We start from the raw sequence: 21250 nt of genomic DNA, 5'->3' as shown, positions 1-21250 counted from the left end.
TTTTTTCTTCAAATTGTGTTACCTTTAATGTATGGGTACAATTTGCCATTTCTTTTTGGTTAAGGCAAAAAAAATTAGCTGTTTGCCGACGACTGGTCCATTGTATCTAGTATCTAATGAACAAAACTATTCCGACCATTTCAATTTGTTAGGATGGGTTGTGAGCGTTGCTTGTTATTTGGTTCGTGACAGATATGTATATTTGAAAAAAAAAAACATCTGAATTTTTTTCCTACGAATATGTTTGGAAACATATTGAGAACGACTGTTATTTTATGTCGTATTGATTGCTACTGCTTTGTATTGCAACAAAATGTTGACTTTCAGATTCAGTTGCCAACTTTTAAACAACGTAGACCTGAACATTGTCGTTCAAAAAAATGCCTTTTAACCTTTGACAATGACAATAATTTAAAACCAGAGGTGGCAGGCAAAGTTACCTATTTCTATCTTCATTCTCTATGCCCGCGTAGAGCAAACACCAACGAGTTACTTATTTAGAATATGTTAAACATTGCTTTAAGAGAGTTTATAAACAAATAACTTGTTATTAGTTTGGGTCACGTTGTTTCAGATTCTAGACATGTAAAAAGGTCGTGTAACCTGCACAGAAATAGAATAGTCAATTTTAACCTTTACTCTATTGCAGTTTGCAAATTATTATTGATATTTATGTATTCATCAAGGAGTAGTAGTATTAATAACATTATCATGAATTTCCAGTGCCAAAAACACTTTTTATTCCTTCCTTTGTACAGGTTCGGTACAAGAAAAACTAATTGCATAAAGAAGATAATAATCTCTATATAGATATATAAAAGAAAGTCGTGTTAGTTAGTTGGAGTTAAGACATTCTTACATCTAATGTATACAGTATAACAGTGGTAGGGCCCGCAGCAAAATTATACTAGCCGCTCGAGCAGTGAAATACCAAGACCCCTCATAAGAATTATTGAGCGTTACGAGATTAACCCGTAGAATTATTCAGCGTCTGAGTAGTGCCAAATGTATAGAAGTAATTGTCTAGAAGTTGAAATTTTAAAAGTGTAATACTTAATTTTGTCGTTGAGTATACTGGTCAGATTGGGATTCTGCATTTAAAGAGATTCTCTTGATGTCTTTATCAATGAAATCAAAGGTGAGCGTTGTTTATTTGTTACTAACTTTAAATGCGATTGGTTTAAAAAATCAAACAATACGAGGGTCAATAAACGTTATGTATACGTTATATGGTTGCGGCAGGTAAATTGACCCCTACACAACTTAATATTTATAAGATGTCAATATTATTTAAAGCAAAGCAGCAACCCGTGGTATTATAACAGATTCTGAATATATCAATGACTTTTTACAATACGGTCATTGATATGAAGCAGGTGGGGAATTGAAATCCCGTGCTATTTTTTTTATGGAAAACAGAGACAAACGAACTTTGATAGTAAACGTTTATTCAATAGACAAATGCAGTCTTCAGATGGCATCTTTCGGATGGCAACGTGCAACCACGGCATGCAGTGTGTTAAATCGACTACTATAGCTATCGCTCGGACAAGCTAGGGACATCTTTAACACACCGTCGCGAATGTGGACCGGAAACTATGAGCAACACGAATTAAATGAAAACGTAGCAAAATGATATGGGGTTTACTTTACGTTAGTTTCGATGTTAGTCAGTAGGCCTAACTGCTTATGAAACAATATTTTCATCAGAGATATTTCCTTTTAAACATAACTTTTATCAGATAATAAGTCGGCTTTTCCTAACCAGTCATATTATAAGGTAAATATTGCAGCAGCAAGAGGAAATAAATAAAAGTGCACACAATGGTACAATGTTTATACGACTACGGAAACATTTAATTTCATCATGAACGAACAAAGGAATCGGTGCGCGATGCAACGCTAAATAAATTTCAATTTATCACAGTATTTATACACCACCGACGCACTCTCCTTACACCCGCAGACAAAGTGACTTCTATATTACTGTTACGGATAAAAACAAAATATAAAACTGTAGCTATTGCATAATATTACAGTCTATTCTATGCTGACGTACAAAAGGACGTTATAGTAAAAAATTTATGAAAGAAAGAAACGGGATTCTTCAGACGATCGTCGCGAGATAACTGGAGCGATGAAGTGTGAAAAATTTTATAGACAAGATCGGTCTACCTTATTTCTTATTCTACATAATATTATCGCTCTGTAAATTCATGAACGAATTTATTAATGACTATCAAAGTGTAATGTCAACAATAGGAATCAGACACAACATAGTATCGTCGCCACGGCTAGGGTTACACCTAGGTAAGCGTTTAAACATTGTTACGCCTATTAAAATCCTGCCTATTTCGCTATGATTATTAATTGCTTGTTACATAAACTTGCTCTTGTTTGTTTATCTTATATGTTTATTATCATCATAAGCAATTTTTATTATTAACAACATATAATAAACAATTTTGCAACTTGATTCCTTATATTTATAAATGTAGGTAACTTACAGTGTAACTTAAAAAGTTGTTTAGGTGAAATACTAAGCATTGCCTCCCGTATCTCCGTAACACTTTCTTGTCTTAACGTATGTTGTTGCAAATATGTTAATTCACAGATGGACAGACAGACATGCGTGTTCCGATTTACCTTAACGGTTATAATAATAGATGAAATGAACCACGTATGGTATGGTATTTCCAAAACTACTTATTGTCTTATCTCTTCTTGTCTTGGAAAAACAGATATAACAATATATTTCGATCAGGTGTTTGGCAATGGAAACGAACGTTTAAACACTTGACTGTACGCACAACGGGTTCAAGTAGAGCCTGAAATAGATTTAATAATAATACGCATAACATTTTCATTAGGGTCAATATGAAAATTGGGCAGATGCCAACATTGTCAAGATGTGTTATCACCAAACATTAACCTGTCTATTTTATAGAAATCTTTAAGAACGTGTGCAATAACCACAAAATTTAATCTATATTAATAAAATTGGGGAATGGGACATAATATAAAAGAAATCAAAAGTTTCGTATTAGCAATCGCTTTACATTTCTATTTTTGTTCTTTCTACGATTCTTAATGCGACACTTAATTTAAACGGTGACAAATCTACTTCCCACCATTAGGCCACGTGTAATTAAAATACTTTTGTTATGATAGCAACTATACACGAAGATAACCATGCCACACTTTATGCTATTATTACTAAATGTTAAACCTAGTTCGTTTTATTTCAATTGCTTATTTTTATCTGATTTAAGGCAGTCGTAGTATTTTAAAATCGATATTAATGATGGATAGGTAGATAGGGATGGATGGATGATGCCAAAATAAAGTACAGAAGAGTAGTAGGTAAGTTAAGATATCTGGAATAGGACCAACAAGAAAAGTTTTAAAACTATAAGTTATGTACAAACGAAAGTTAATTTAAATGTAACACGTCTATGACTAAGACCGTTTCAATTATTACATAAAACTATGTCGAGAGATATACTTAAAAACCGGGCCGACAGTAAGATTCCAAACAGAATCACAATTCGGCCTACATAAAATGATAATGTTTAGAATATTCGCGCAAATCTTAGTTTATCACACGGACAGATGTCGTAGTGTACATCAAACACGCGTAAGAGTTGATACACACTAAAGCAACCTCACGTTACGTCCAGGACGATTACTTAATACGGTGTAACAAGCGCGTAGAACCTCCACTGCAGTGCGGCCGCAGCCGAGCAAACGTGCCCTACTGACACCGAACGAAATCAAAAAGCGACGCCGCGCCGCCCCGCACACCATACGAATACAAAACGGCCTCAGCCATTGACTACGGTGCAAATTCTCATTCACTGACTGGTACTTCATCGTATATTAAGCTTATCATTTCATTTGGAACCGAACATCGCTGCTGCTACGACTATTGGACGAAAAAAACTTGAAAAAAACCATGTTTCTCACAGCTAACTCCATCGTAGGATAGCGCGAAAAGCAATTGCGACGTTGCCGCACTGTGCGACCGAGCGTACGAGCAGGTAGCCTGTAGACTCTACAATGCATACGCACAACAATGTAAATGTAATTATTATACAACCACTTGTCTCTTTTTTCAGACACACTTTTAAACTTTTTCCCGGTGCCTCATGTCCCCGATCTTAATTTCAATAAGAAAAATTACAAAGTTTAAAAAGATATGACTGGTTAGACTCTGTTAAGGTAAATTCTAACTCGAATCTCTTGAGACTAAAATAAAACAATTACGGCTGATACTTTGGCTTAAATACCCTATAAAAAATGGAATATATTAATTGTCGAGATGCAAGCACTCAAAAACGTGTTAATTACAGCTTCCGAGTAACAATTACATACATACCGCTAGTAGGATTCACATAGGAAATTTTCAGCTCCATCTCAATGTTTTCAGTTGATTTTGTTTCCACACAAGTTATTTCATATTCTGGAACTTCCATGGCGATCTCATTCTTCGCCTGGCTACTGGAGGCAACCAGACCCTGCGCGACACTCATTTTCGGAGAATCTTCGTGCATTATTTACGGACGGTCAGACTAAATTGATAACATATGTAGCTCAAAAAATTATAAATATCCATTTAAGGCGCCAAATTCATGATTCACCCTTAGATGTTTCCTGATAATATGTACAATACCTTAAAAAACACAAAATGTAGGTCTCTAGGCCACTTCACTTACACTGATATTCCGACATAACTCGGGTTCAGTGGAACTACTGTACTCATGACTGACATTGAAATAAGTCGGTAAAGGGCAACGAGAAATTAACCCAATTCGAGAAAAGTGTGTCATGGCCTAATTTTGAAAAAAAAATTAGAAATATGTAAAATCGTCCTTTTTTAATGCATTTTCGTTTTTTTACTGGTGTATGTGTTAGATATACCATGAAATAAAGTAAAAAGTACATTAACGTCTTTATTCCGAAACATTCAACACAACCTTAAAAATTCATGTAAATGATGCAAAATGACTACATTTGCTCATGAATACGCTGTGTTGTGTAATAAATGACCGTTTCTGTTGCACAATCCTTTCACAAGGGCTTCAAATGTAGGTCAATCTGTATGAGTAGTATTTCAAAGTAGTTCTGATTACTATTTTAAAATTGGACCATTAAAACTAAATTATAAAAAATAAATTAAGTGTTAAATATGTGCAGAAAATTCAATATTCCCAATAATATTTAAAAAATCTTAATTTTTTAATTTTGACGCAAACTATTATTATACATCCGGTGATGCTAGCGACATCTAGTGTAAATTTCTAAATTTCAATAGACACATAAAAACAACGTCAGTTTAACAGAGACTTACTAGATGGCAGTGCTGTCTTAAAACAATTTTAGATTGCATTTATAAAATTCAAACCTTCTGTTTCTTTTAGTACCATAATTATCATTAACAAAATACGAAAACATTTTTTCCTTTGTCACATTTATAACCGCTATGTTAAAATATCACGATGTCAAATTTGTACCATCTGTCATTTTTGATTTTTCTAATAGATTATAAAGTCCTAAAAGCCACTCTAGGAAAATGAATGAATGAATAGATTATATAATAATAGACTAGCGCTCGCCCGCGACACGACACATCAACGAGGCATTAGAAACACGAAGTAGCCTAAAATATGCCCACGTGCATCAGCCACCTTCTCGTCCAAATCGATCCGTTTTTTGTTATTAGTTATGCAAATACATCACATGAACAAATTTTTGTTGATCGAAATTGTAAAATTTGCAACAGTTAGCAGCGCAGCTGGGCGCCTTTAGGGTTCGGGGTTCAACTCTTATTGGTAAAAATGTGTCTCTGTAAAGATGACGTCGTTAGTTCATATACTTTCCGACTAGAGAAGGTCAGTGGGATAAGCCCAACGGGAACATACCCAGGTTTTTTCACAATTATTAGTTCGCCTAATTACAGTATGTGTATAATAATATCTTGTTTGTGATGCTCATTTAGAATGGATATATTCGGACATGCATAATTAAATGTAGACTTAATATCTTTTTAGGCCATATAAACTTCATTTGTATGTATTCCACTGGCTTCAAGTTTGAAAATTTTATCTGTTATAGGTTCCAGTAGTTTTATACAATTTTCTGCTATGGTTCAGAAATAAAATAAATTCGAATTGGCATTGGCATCGTCATGAATAGCTAATGTCTGTAATGCCACTTTGGATTGTTTTAAAACTTTTCAACGCTACTGCGTAGTATAGTAACGGGTTTTCCCTTCCAATTTTAATGTTTCACCCGAACCTTTTTCTTTTACAATCTAAGCTAATAAAGCGCTTATACTTTGGTTCCTTTTTATTGCTTTTATAGTCTAGATATAAACGCTAATAGGTTCTAGTTTTAAGCAATCTTCGCATAGCAAATTTAATGTATGTGGTATACATCTCCGCGGTATTACCTTGAACTAATAGTAATAGTCCTTAAATAGTACGTACTATTAAATATATACATGTATCAACATATTACCTAGATTTTACATATGCTAAATATGACAAAAACCAAATATTATCCTAGTCGGGAATTTGCCCTATTTTTTTTCCTACATTGCGGGTTTTTTCCGGGTAAAAACCCATCACTATTTCCGACTACAATATCCTTTTGGGTCATGTAGGTTTATAACGGACTACAAAGTACATATATTGTTTTCTTTGAATATAGCATGATTAAGATCAGCATAATCTGGTCATGCCGAAATAATTTTGATTTAAATTATTTAGTATCATTAACTTGTTTAGTTCTCAGCTCTGACATTATGATATCAGGATTACATTCCAACAGTGGTTCTCGACCCTTGAGTTAATTATAATGTCATCCTTTAATTCTCTTTGAAAAATCAAAGATAACAAACTTGTTAATACAAGTGTCACCGCCTGGACTGAGGTAAACCTGAGATTTATTAATGACTAAAAGTTTATCAACAAGTAAAAGTACGATAAAATTTTAATTGCCATTCACTTTGTAAATCTTAAGATTTACTTCAATTACCTGTGAAATTTTGATAAAACGATTATTATATTTAAGACGACAATTCAATTAACCTTAAAGAGAAAAAGAATTTATTATTATATTTCAAATAATTATTATTAACAAATTATTTCGCTCGGTAATACACCAAACGAAATAAACTACGAGTACAGTTGATAAATCTTACTATATATATCTTATTATATAGGTAGTTTTGGTTATGCCGTTGTTCAGGTTTTTGCAATAATGTAAGCATTACGTAATTATAATAATGCACTTACAAAATAGTGTACAATTATTGTCAACAACATTTTATCTTGTTGAACTAAATTATAAAGTCAATAAACGACCTTGCCTACGAAACGTAAACAAAGTATATCGCGTGTGTATCAATAAGTTTACACTTGTCCAACACATTACTGGAATAACAAACAAATTCAAATTGGATATTCTGCGCATTTCTATTATTATGACGTCGTCCTGATAACTTTTTATTTGAGTATCACATGCGATTGCCACATCTTACTAATGTTATAAATGTGAATGTTTAGATAAATGGATGGACAGATGGATGTTTGTTTGAAAGTATCTCGAGAACGGCTAAACGGATCGCAATGAAATTCGGTATACATATAGAACATAGTCTGGAAGAACACATAAGCTTCTAATTCTGTTTATTTTAATTGCGCGCGGACGGAATCGCGGGCGACAGCTAGTTATATAATATATAAATTTAAGATAACGCGCAAGTACTTACGAGTTCCGGAGTAGTACAAACGCTGAATCGGATATGTTCTGAAAATATTAGACAATGAAACTTCAACAGCGAACTTCGTATGGAATCATTTCGATATGTTATGTTTATTATATCGATTTTTTATCAGTTTATATGATGAACAACGTATACATACATTTGAAGTGGATTTTCTCTTCTCTCCAAGTTATATCACAGGCAAACGGCATGAAATGTGAGCTAACGCTTCTAGATAGTGGATTGGTTATTAGTAGTAATTACATACTTTAAAAAGGGTCTTGACAGACGGACGGACGGTCAACAAAGTGATTCTATAAGGGTTGGTTTTTTCCTATGAGGTACGGAACCATAAAAAAGTAAGAAGCTCGACTTCATGTCAATTACATCAGGAAAGAATACGAACCGGCTAACAACGATATGACCGGCAGAGTCGCTTAGGCGGTCACAACGTGGACATACAAACCAACAAAAATACTTCCATACCTGTAAAATTATGTCGATCGAATTTTCAAACCACAAAAATGACAGACAATCCTTTTGTCTTACTTGTGTTTTGTAGTAAACATGTGAATTTGTATTAAATCTGAATGTGAACAATTTAAATTAAAATACTGCAATTAACATTTACAAGTTTGGCCAGATAATTCTAAAAGTTTATTTTTATCTAACGTGGCTATTGAATTTTACCAGGCGCACACTACAGTGGAACCTGCATAAGCGAGAATACAAGGATATTTTTCTCGTTTATAGAGGTTTCTCTCTAACACATTCGCTTATGAAGGTCGACCATCGGGACCAGACTATGACTCTAGTTTATAGAGGTTTCTAGTTTATGCAGGTGTAGTTATCATACGTAGAGATTTACCTTTTTTCTTCCACGGTTTGAAATACATTTATAAATACTAAACCACACGTTAAGTGAACCACACTTGATGTCACTTTTTTTTCTTTGTTCACTTGATTGGCAGAATCGATACAATAAGTAGTTGTGGTTGTAAGTACCTCAGAACAAAGGGCTCGTATAAATCAATGCCAGTTTTGGTTTTAATTGCTTTAGGTCGATGACCATTACGTAGGTCAATTTGACCGATATGATGTGGTTATGAACGAATGTTCAGTTGTTTACGCTTTTTAAAAATATTTATATTGTTGTATCTACTATATAGTCATTTTGAATTTCTTCTGTTTAACTTAGCATTTGTAGTTTTTTTGACACTGTCAGTATTAACTAAACAGTCTGACTGTGTTAAAATACTTACAGCGTAATTAAAAGCGATATTTCATTTTCTTTAACCCTTAATTCAATGGTGTCCAGTGTGACGAACAGCTAATTAAAAAAATCAACTGAACTAGTTAAGAGAAAATTACGAATGACTTTACTAATAAAAAACAGTTTTTTTGCTACAAAAATTTCGTGGAATGCTGCCAACAACTGCTAAATATTTGTTAGTTAGGTAGTTTTGTAAAATAATAGGTAAAAGTACCATGATAACAGATAAGGATAAGCAGATAATAACATTACAAAAGTAGTATGCAAAATATCTAGTTTATAAAGATAAAATATGCACAAAATAATATTTACGTAGCTCTTTTTTGCATGTCAGTTCATTGCTGGAAGGTCTATTCCTAAGATCAACTGTAACCGTACCCCTCACCACATCTAGCGTTTTCCTGTAAAACGCACTAGGCCATCGGCTCACTTGGAAGGTGGGTCCTGTGCTTCGCATATGTGCTAAACCTATATTTTTCCAGTCTTCTAAATGTAAGTGCAATTTTAAAATTAAATTTTTTATAGTTAAATCTTACTCTAACAGAAAATATTAAGTAATGTTGTTTAAAGTACATCAGAATAGTGTATATGTAGGCAATTCGTTTCTTTTTAGCGCGTGAAGTTCATTGCGCGTTGCGCAGTACGCCTCCCGCTGCATCCCCATACTGCCTGGTATACCTAAAATTGTGTTCTGGGCTGGACTCTTTCAAGTTAATCAGATAGTATTATCCCATCACAGGTTGTCACAAAGCTATATACAGTCAAAGAAGAAAATATCGTAAAGCAAACATCTTAATAGCAATAATTAATCACATAATTTTGTTGCTATGACAAATTTTTACTTAATGGGGTTGTGTATATGTTACAAATTCATATAAAATTATATTTTACATATTAAGAACAGTATTTAATTAACTATTGATTATTTCTCTTGTTACCTCTTTGTCTTACTATCAGATTCAACAATGGTGACGGGTTATGAAAAAAAAAATCTCATTTTTGTCAGATGCCGTTGCAACGCTGTATACTCGTGGGCTCTCTTGGTTAAATAACGATATAACGTTGACAATATTTTTCCCATTTGAAAACAAAACGATTCAATTTATAAGTATTTATTACAGAAACGATACCATACATAGCATAATAATTCAATAATAATACAACAATAAAATACAGAAAATTTTATAAGTTTCATTATCATCTAGCGACTTTAATCCGTTTTTATGTGTTCATTTCCTTAAAATGAACTATAAAGTAACGGATACCGTTGATAAAATTGTATACTGCAGGAAATATGATAACATTAACATAAAATTCTAAGATCATTCAATGTATGTTGAAATAAAATAATTATTATGCGTATAAAATAAATAAAATGTTTCGTTTACTTAGATTCGAATAAGATGTAACTTTCGTTTACTTTGTCTTCTAAATATTGCATTTATTATGTCATATTTAAATTTGCGATGACTCTGTTGTATATTGTTACAAAGGAAGCTCAGGTGCCATATTATTTCAGGGACAGAATAACTGTTTAAAATAGGAACAGAAGACATAAAGAGAACAGATATCACATACTAAAATATTTAAAAACAATTTTATAAATAAATACGTTTAAAAGGATTTTTAGCATTCGTTTAAATTATTTCCATGCACGTCAACCATTCTAAGCTACCGATGTTACTGAAATATACTTTTAATGAGGTCTATTAGTGCAATAAACACACAACATTCATTATATCAGACCTTACAAAGTAGCTTTGTACTCTCGGGCTGACATGGAGCTCTTGTCAGTCGTTTGTAAGAACATACCCTGAGCAGATGACCTTTTAAACATACATAGAGGAAGCCTCGACCTAATACTACTACACTGGATTGGCGACTCGCGTATATCAACACGTTCAGTGCCATTAAGCTATTTTACCTATGAATGTGAACTCGCCATGTGAGTCGTTGGCACTGAATGTGTTGATATTGGCCCTTATTAAAATTAACTACGTGAGGGACGAGTGCTGGTAGACACAAAATGACAGACTATGTGCAGCTAAGAGGCTTGTTGACGAATTACAAAAATGATACAAAGCTAAGAGTATCAACCCTTTTTTCTACATTTAATAGAGACACGTTTGTCAGTGGAATGCCGCAATTAATGAATTACACTAGCTGCTGCAATAGCTCACAATTTGCATATCGATGCAGACCTGACACCCGTTGAGAACACACAAGAAATACCTACAATAGGAAATAGTATAGGCAGTTATTTACCCAATGAATTAATTTAGCCAACATACGGTAAGTGGCAGTGCATACGTGAAGCCTACGTCACTACTTAATGCATCGCAAATTAAAATCGAAAAGTTATAAAAGAATAATAACGATAGTTTTTTTTAAATAATTAAAAACACCAAATAATTATAACAATGCTGTTCCTGGCACATCACAAGCGAATTGGCCAAATAATTTAAAATTATTCAAAACGTTAAAAAAAAAACCTAATTAACATTAAAATTATATATAATATTAAATTCATGCAGTTCAAATACAAAATGGTGAATTGGATAAATTTAAAATAGGATTTCCGCAAGTACATTGAACACGTATCAATGCAATGTCCAAAAAGTGGCCATCGGTTAAAAGGAAATTGCATGACGAACCACGATATACCACGACGAATATACTCAAAATATGCCCCTCACTTAAAGACACCTAAACATTTTGAAAATAATCACATATAAAGTTAATAATCTTAGAATTTAATAACATCTTTCGATAAAAGCAGTCATTGACCAAAATATTAATCAAATTTAGAATTTAGAAGTTATTACAAAATGCGCCGTGTCCTAAACGGTCGCAGCACAATATTCGAAACATACATAGCAAAATACCTTAATCCACTTTGAATACCGATGTCTTAGTGATTACGATACTTAGTAGATCACAAGATCTTTACAAATATACCAACTAATCTAGAACTATTAAGTAAATTTTTGTACCGTTAAATGAAATCGAATTAAAAGAAGAAAGTAATCGAAGCTAGACTACAAGACACACAAAATTGCGGACACACGTCCGATAACATACTAGCTATAGCGTCGGAGACCCTCTTGCAGTAAGGAATACAGTTATAGATAAAAAGGCATTGAAGAGAGACAATACAAAAGGATTACACAAGTGGAAAGTTTACGTTGTCGCCAGAGAAGTTAGCGGACAAGAATACGGTTTTGCAACCGAAACAACACAGAGTTACGCGAATTAAGCATTGATAAATAAACGTAAGCTGCCTTGTGCGAGAGGGTTACCTTTGGGAGTGATAAACAGCGTTTGGTGAGTTTTGCGTCGGGTTACCGAGGGTCATTAGATGTTCACATGAGGAACTTGCCAATGACAATACCTAGGAATGCCATGCCGATGGCGATAGCGATCCAAGGGATCATAGTAGCCTGGGCGTTCTTGTCGGGAGTATAAGAATGCCGACGCACGCGACCTTCGCCCACTTTCTGGTGCAGGCGCAGCAGCTCCTCCTGGAATTAAAATAATATATGATTAAATTAAGATGCTCCGACGCTTTTGTTATTTTTTGGGCATAATTTATATACAAAGCTTCGAGATTTTTTAATTCGTCTTGTTACTCTATACAAGAAACGCCAGCCGCTGCGTAGTAGCTATCAAATATTCCACAATTCGCTTGATGCTTTAAATTTAAACATTCAATCTGATTATCCACATCTATATATGTAGTTAACATGCCCAAATATCGATGGGTTATATTTATTTTGTCTTATATAATGTATAAACGGTATCCAATTATGAATATATACAAAGATACCAATAAACTAAAAATCCTGTCTCGACATCGTGTACGTCAGAGAAACACTCAAGAATCAGGTCAGAGATTGTAAAGTGTTCACCGCTAATGAAGAGAGGACGTATCGGGAGGCTGAGGTCAGACAAACAACGCATGTCTTGAAATATTATACAAGTTGTGTAAGGCATCGTGTTTATGAACTAAACAACTGTTTCTCATATCTTTATAATCTTAATAAACAAAGTAACATTTTTATTTAATAAATAAAAATTTAAATCGAACTCTTATTATCAATCCGTTAAAATAACCGAGTAATAATTAAATCTGAATTTAGATTGAAATTAAGATGACTAAGTTATCAAGATCTCTGCCTACCTCAATGGGTTAGAGGCGTGAGTTGTTGGCTTGAATTATGTTGTTGTTATCAAGACTGTCTATAGTCCAACAGAGATAAGGTTTCGTTTATGCAATGCGCATGTATATTAAATTCGCTTCGCAATATGCACAGACCACATACAAAATAAATCGCAATCAAAAACTATTGTTATCTGTTACTCATGATTGATTTAGAAGCACAGAGACCTACTTCTTGTTTATGCGAGATCTAAAGCTGAATACATAATTTCCAGTAATATTTCACTTTCTAAATGGTTATAGATAATTCTAGCTTTAGAATACGACTGTGTCTAGACCTAAAAGCATTTAGCTTCAATATTTTAGGTTGTTCATGTTACTTAAATATTCTAATTTATGGTTTGAAACCTTTTGTTACGCAATCGCAGCAATTTGTGGTCCTTAACATCCTATCTTCTGTTTAGAAATTAACCAAATATCTTAGGAAAATAACATCCATATAATTGATTTTTTGACCATAGGCGATACTGTTGAAGGAAAATCCTTTTTTTATAATTATAGGTAAAAATATACATTATTATCTATAGTTATAAAAATACGTAATTAAAAACTTAGCTCTTATTTAAAAATATATGAACATTCGCTAATAACGCAGGCATATTTAAATGATGTCTCTAAACTATGTTTATGAATTATAAGTTTAAGGAGCAAAAGCCAGTTAGGAAATAAAGATTATACTTGTATTCTGATATATACCAATATTAAAAGCAGAGTAATGTTGATAAAAAAGCAAAAAGCAATAAATTAGAGCCGCCATACACGAACTGCAGTCTTTCACTACAAAAAAATATGCTTAAAATTGTTCTTGTACGGTGACGCTTATTCGTACAAAGATTATCTACTACTCAAGGCTATTTTAATAAAGTAGATAGTAAATGATGCAAATACATGACACTGATAATTGGCCAGTGGTCATTTTTATTTAAAAGAAAAAATCGACTGTCAAGTCCCTAAAACGCCAAGCGCACCAAAAGGGTTAACTTGTAACCCTTCGCTTATGTGCAAAATTGGGTCACAAAGTGGTTGTGAAGCGCTACTCATAACAACAAAGGTTGTGTATAAAATTCAATGCAAAAAACATACAACGGCTGGTATAACTGTAGATTTACACTGCATGTAGATATATTGTAATTAAAAATTCGATTACAAAAGAAATATTACTTTCTATAAGTTTGTCAGCAGTGAAACCTTACAGTTATTTAATGATTATCAAACAAAACTAATTTAAAAATACTCAATATTACATACAAACAACATCAACACATTTTCTAAACATCAATAACATTGATAAAGCATAAATAAGCGTCAGAAAAAAAAAATTAAAGCACTTACTTTCAGTTGTAAGTTCTCATGTCTCAGTTTGCTTTCCTCCTCTCTCAGAAGAAGTACTTCCGAAGTCGCCTTTTGCAAATCGTTTTCCAAGTTATCGTGCTTAAACACAGTAAATGTCTGAAATTACAAATTAATACTAAAATGCAAAAAGCAATACTTATACGACATTTATACAACAAACACTGACGTATGCAAATAAAAATTAATAATGCTTCTTCGGAAATAAATGTTCATATTGTTCCCTACTACTAAATGCAATCGAACTAAGATTCGATAAAAGTGCGAAATCTGGATGTATAGTATAGGAGTTCATATTATAATTTTTTATTTATAAAAATTGATTTCAAAGCTAAATGATCTTGTTTTACTTGTAATTGTAAAGTTTATTTAAACATATTCTCACTTAGATCAACAAAGGATTTTTTTTTCAGTATATCATGTACTTATATTTCCTTCTAATATCCTTTTATTTTTAGTAAAAAAAATTAAATTAGACAACTCAGCTAAATGTTGTCTGTTAATTGAAGATAGATGGCACTAGTTGTTAAGATACTCCTGCGCCTTTCACCCTAAAAATTCGCAGAAGAAAATCACGTCACTTGTTTTCGCGTTTGAGCACACATTATGTATTAATTTATTCATTGCTTAATATTCGGGACAACCTACATATTGTACACACCTGAATGCACCTGAAATAAACAACCTGGACGTGTTTACGAATATTGTGCAAGATAATGGAAACGGCAATCGCTTAAAATAACTTCGAAATCATTGGAATTAACATAGTCCAAGGATTTATCTTAACATGACGGCAAACACTGGTTTTGCGAACAACAATAAAAATTGAATCAAGTATAAAACCATGTCGGAAGCTCTGTAGTTGTATTATGTCATTAAATGTCACTAAATGCGACCCTTAGTGTAAGGTTTATTAGGGAAAATTTGCACTAAGAAAATGCTTAAGTAACCATCATTAAGTGACTGAGTGGTGGGCCTGACCGTGGGCTGTCATTGACGAAACATTTATAAAAATATTATTCATCTTATTCTTCATAAAGACAATGATAACATTTTTGAAGAAGTGTTTCATACACTGAAATCGCACGGTTACTTTATTCCATATTAATTTGCATTTTACGAGTTAGGTAGAATATGTAAACTAAACTTTTTGTACAAAAACGTGAGATGACGTAAACCCACTAACGCGAAGTCCAACAGTATTCCCAGGCGACTTCTTTTTCCTTTCAGAGGGGCTTAAAAGTTATGAAAATGTAACAAAAATTCGTAATGAGATTATAACATAATAACAATAGTTAATCGCATTTTAATCTTTAAGCTTAAGAAAGTCCGTTATGAAATGAGACTCCGAGCCGAAGTATGGCTCAAACATCGATCGATATTGAAGCCCATGCTGCGATTAGTAAACGTTAAATTTCCACTGTCGCAACATCTGTTATATTTTACTAATATTATAAATGCGAAAGTTTAGATGGATGGATGTATCATCAGAACGGCAAAACAGATCTTGCTGAAATTTGGCATAGATGTAGGGCATAGTCCGGAAGAATATATAGGGTATAATTAAGTTTAATTCCGCGTACGGAGTCGACGGCGACAGCTAGTAAGTTGATATTGCTTTCTCTCTCATTTGATTTAAAAACAAAAATCGCACACAGCTATCAAGACAGTTGAAATGCAAGGTGTACAAGATGTACGAGTACATATGTTAGTGACACATTTTTATAAGTTAAAAATTTATTTATGACAAATTTTTTTAGTAATAAGTAATGGATAGTGATGTATGGAAGTGATTACGACCCGCGGACGCGAGGAATACGTCTTGATGCAAAGAAGTGAAGAAATACATGTGTTTCTTTACTCTTTGTATCAAAAGATATATAGTAGTATATTGGCGCATCATTTAATTTTAATATAACTGTTAAAAACGTAATTTCAGACACCTGATACAACTTCTCCAGGGATTTGAACATTATACTATCAAGATTTGGATAATCAAATCTTGATGGAATTTTGGGAAAAAATAGTTTGCTACACATTCCTAGCTCAATTCTTAAGTGATTTAAATACCTTATTCCCGCCAATAGACGAACTTACGTCATCTTCTTCAGGTTTTTGCGGAACGCTAAGGAAGTTTTGTTCGACAGCAACCTGTAAGACAATACGCTGTGCTATTCTCAAGCCTTGGCTGATCAAGTCACGCTCCTAAGGCCCGTATGAATATGTAACGCTTACCGTTCTCATAAAATCTATATAAATATTTATTAAGATCAGAATCAACTGATACGGACAATTTCGGATTCAATGTATATTTTTATAACGTTTAGCTGTGACCTGGCTCGAGAATGGCAAAACAAAAAATTGCTGGAACTTTCCACTATACCTCTCGCTAATTAATTCCAACTTTGATCTTACATCGAACATATTATCGTTGTTGGTAGCCATTGGCAATTTTCTAGTGGTATGGTAGAACCAAGAGAGGGCAATACATGAGATACGGGAGTATATTAGCAAAGCAACCCGATCTAACAACGAGTGGCTAATCTTATCTACAAAACGTTATTGTACACATGTTTAATTTATCAAACTCAATATTAGTCACTTGACCGCATTGTTTTTTTTTAATTTTTTTATCTCACTTAATATTCTGTAAGCTTAAGAGATGAGGGAAATATCGATTGAATATTAAGTGACCAATGAGGATATCATACTTAGCATTGATTAATGCTTTCTTAAATATAAAATGGCGCCTATCAATTATTACACAATCCCAAAAAAAAAGGTTCATATTATAAATGAAGGTATTATTTTGTCGGAACTGACATCCTAACCTAGCATAGTCTAGACTAAACCGAGTTAATTAAAGTATTAAATGGATACAATACAAATGAATGCTTTTTGATATTCAACATGATTATAAAATTACTTCTCGATGGTATATGGATGATGACATGTGATGGATGATGTTACCCAAAGAGAAGAAAGAAGATTGGGCAAAATAAAATTACAAGAAGCTCACATTCACTAGGCACAATATCAAAGTGTTTGGGTTCCATACTTTGTATGACATGTAAAACTTTAATTTTTATAATTATAGTCATAGTCATAGTAAAGAACCTTTCACACAAAACATAAATTTTACAACATTCAGTAACTTACCTTTGGAACCTTAGAGTCTTCGGTGGCTGGTGCTCGTTTTTTGGTTACCTCATTCTGGGCAGCATTGTCACCGGAGTCCTAGGGCAAATAAAAGAATAATTAAAATATCATTGTAACATTTATTGTATGTTTTAAATGATTATTAAACTTACATTGAGATTAGACACTCGTGGAGTTTCAAAAACACATTTCAGCTTGTAGTCCATGAGCTGATCAGGGCTGATTTCCTTCCACTAAAAATTAAGATATTAAATTTAGCTCGACGCTTTGCTTATGGCAAACAGTACAAACTCTATATAAAATTACGAACCACTTGATCAATGTTAGTTCTGCCCTCCGGGGCAATGACGCTTTGGACCATGAACTTATGTTTATGCTTCTCATTGGGATCAAGATACACCGGCTGAGGAGTAACTGAAATTGGAAATCAAAATTAATACTTTGCTATCAATCAAAATATTTTGAAGTGCATATATGTGAAACTCACTTGCAATGTCGACTTTAGAGTTGGGCTCTAATACACCCGAGTTGGGTCGCACGCAATACTTCTTTGGTGCTGTTGTCTTAATTTTAAACAGCACTGTATCCGAACTGGGATTCGTCAGCCGCATGTGAGTGGTGAACCCCTGCTCGAACAGCCCTGAGAAATCAACTAATTCCATCAATAATAACGACCATATCACTCAGCATGAGAACAAATTGTAAACACATTTCTATTGCCTGTATGTGCCATTGTTTATATTGTCTACGCGTCAATTATACAATGATTTAGAACGCAAGTAATAACTGCACGACGAGAAGTCAAATTGATCACTGAATGTCATATAGATAGTATATTGATCACAACCGAAAATCTGATCTTTAGTGCAAAACATTTATCACAAAACCTTCAGTATTAATAAATTTATAGTCTACATTTATTTGCTGGTATTTAGAAATTACATAAAGTTATTTGTCCTCATCTACTTTTCGTTTGAAAGGAGTTATTGAATAATGATGTCAACGTCATGAAGATGTGCATTATATTACTGTTTCTATTACTGTACAAATTAATTGCATCGGTAATTTTTATTAAAAGGCAAAATGTATACATATATATAAATATTTTGTTTTATTTTTATTTTGAAGAATATATGTAAGGTTAATATTTTGTTATGATAAAAGTATTTTATTTTTCTTTCTTTAGGTTTATAGAGTTAATAGCGAATGTAATTACATAAATCATTGGTTAACAACAATTAAGATTTCTTCAACATTAAACTCATGGTTAAATTTAATGTATTGTTATGTAATGAGTTTGCAACTGCTTTGTTTTTTTTTCAAATATTTAAATTACTCCTTACTTGGAGTAGACTCCAACATCTTCAGTTGGTACAAATAGTGAGCTGATGATGAATATTTAAGAACTTTTGTATTAAGGCCTGAATATATTTTCTTTATGAACAATATTTTATTGTTGAATATAAGAGAAATAATTTAAATATATTTATCATACAGTTCCAAGATGTTTAATCATTTAACTATTATAACTGAACAGTGGGACTAACTGTAGTTAAAATTGAAGTTGTATAAATGATTTTAGATGCAGTTTACCAAAAAAATTACCAACAAATATGAATAATTAGACTATTATTTGCTAATTAAAAGTTGGTAATTAAATATCATTAAGTGTGATCATAACAAATAATTTGTTTGTCAACATTTTAGTTAATGAGTATAAAAGTATGATTTAATACAAGTAAGTGAAATTTTACAGTATTAGAATTACATTAATTGGATATTGTGAAAAATTTGATAAGTTGTGTATCTTGCAACATATTACATTACATTTAACAAAGATTAGACTTTTAATGTAATATTAATATACAGCTTGTTATTTATCTGTATTAAAAATCTAAAATAACCAAATGTATCCTAGGTAATGCTAACCATGAATAAACATTTATATAAAATCCATACTATAGTCTCACAGAAACAACCACAAAAGCGAGTATTTTGTGAAAACTTGCAAGGATTATGTTAATCTTTGACTTTGTTCAATGTTTCAAACATCCAAAGAGTAAGAAAGTAAATGTACATTTATCAAAAACAAATTAAGTTGGAAAGTAATTACCTAATATAGGTAGAAAATTAATATGTGTTGCATGACATCAATATTATGTTAAATTTAAACATTGTACATGCTAAGTGATTTGCATAACATAGAATTGTATTGAAATGTTGTAAGATGTTAAATTGACTATATTTGTAAATTATAGAAACCTAATACTTCATTTGGAGAACATTTGACATAAAATCAATATATTTATTGGGGTACATGCATAATAATTTTTTATTTGGAAACTAAAGTTAGTTTTATTGTTTTTATAATGAAATAAGAAAAAAAGACAAAGGTACAAATAACATTGATTTAAATCACATGTTGAGAATGTATCTTGTGATTTTGTTAATAATTCTATGATTGGAATACTTGGTTATTTGTAAGTATTGTTTTGGTTATTCATTGTTTAGTAGTTTATAAAAAAACACTATTCAAATGAATGTTAATGAATTGAAATATGAAGAGAAACTGCCATCATTATTCACATTTCATTTGAAACTTACAAGTCGAAAATACCACGATATGAAAAACGTCTAAAATATAACGAATAAAATACATCAGCATAACAATAATCATAAGATTAATTGTATGGCTGATACTGATATCCTATTCTAACGATATAATATACACTACTAATGTGGATACACTCCATTAGCTCATTTTTAGCGATACGATTATCGACAATATGGTTACATTATTTCAATATATTTGTTGTAAGCCAATGTACATTATATTATTAAAAAGCATATAATCGAGGAAATTCATGAAAACCGCACCCTGACAAAATGGATCTGGAAATAGAAGCTCCCTTTTGTCAGCAGCTAACACGGCCTGTGCTACTCAAGATTTAATGCGGCAGTAGCTCAGACAATAAAAAAATATAATTCTTACCTTTAAATTTCAGCTCGTTTTGAGGGTCGATAGTCAAAACTTGATTTGGCATTTTGAATTATTATAAATATCTTATTTCGATGGTAAAATTAGCTGAACAAAAAAATGACTATTCACCAACGTCGGCCAGATAGAACGATGTGCACCGAACGCAGACGATTTATGATTTCATTCGCTGTGTGTTGGAGTAAAAATTATTAGTACGGAAATGCTAGCAACACTGATCTTGCGTAATCTTGTCTATTAATTTTTAGGTGTATGAAAAGATTACCTATTTCATGAGATTACTTTGCAAACACAGTAAAATATTCTGATAATTTCATTAAAATAAAATTTACAGAAAGATAGATTAAAATTTATTTTACCTGGCATTTTTAAGACTTCTTTATTTTAAGCATTTTGTGGTATCATTTAAAAATTTATAATTACCAAAGGTTAAACATAATTTTTAATTGAAAAAAATTACCAATTGAAAATTAAAATATCAGG

The 21250-nt window shown here is 32.3% G+C and overlaps 2 protein-coding genes across 8 annotated transcripts in view; both read right to left on the bottom strand.

The window, feature by feature from the left end:
• Positions 1–4744, bottom strand: part of ftz-f1 (ftz transcription factor 1) — a 72528-nt gene extending 67784 nt beyond the window's left edge. For all 3 annotated transcript variants that reach the window (XM_013306716.1, XM_013306722.1, XM_013306721.1), the window contains exon 1: positions 4379–4744. In XM_013306716.1, the coding sequence (XP_013162170.1) occupies positions 4379–4553 (175 nt within the window). In that variant the 5' untranslated portion in view covers positions 4554–4744. The remainder of the gene's footprint in view (positions 1–4378) is intronic.
• Positions 4745–10160: 5416 nt separating this feature from the next.
• Vap33 (VAMP-associated protein 33kDa) lies at positions 10161–20939 on the bottom strand. Of its 5 annotated transcripts, none has more exons than XM_013306768.1 (8): positions 20762–20939; positions 18257–18409; positions 18080–18183; positions 17922–18002; positions 17770–17847; positions 16681–16761; positions 14593–14709; positions 10161–12562 (listed from the first exon to the last, which is right to left on the bottom strand). In XM_013306768.1, the coding sequence occupies exons 1-8, from the start codon at positions 20811–20813 to the stop codon at positions 12404–12406; spliced, it is 825 nt and encodes a 274-aa protein (XP_013162222.1). In that variant the 5' UTR covers positions 20814–20939; the 3' UTR covers positions 10161–12403. The 5 variants fall into 5 exon arrangements, with proteins under 5 accessions (XP_013162222.1, XP_013162221.1, XP_013162223.1 ...); XM_013306767.1 differs by having other exon boundaries at positions 10162–12562; positions 18257–18421; positions 20762–20938; XM_013306769.1 differs by having other exon boundaries at positions 10162–12562; positions 14593–14691; positions 18257–18421; positions 20762–20938.
• Between the last annotated feature and the right edge of the window lie 311 nt (positions 20940–21250).

This window comes from Papilio xuthus, unplaced genomic scaffold (genome assembly GCF_000836235.2).
Source record: "Papilio xuthus unplaced genomic scaffold, Pxut_1.1 DF828177.1, whole genome shotgun sequence".
Classification (NCBI taxonomy): Eukaryota; Metazoa; Arthropoda; class Insecta; order Lepidoptera; family Papilionidae; genus Papilio; species Papilio xuthus.
The sequence above is the reverse complement of the archived record's forward strand: the minus strand, read 5'-3'. Positions and strand labels throughout refer to the sequence as shown.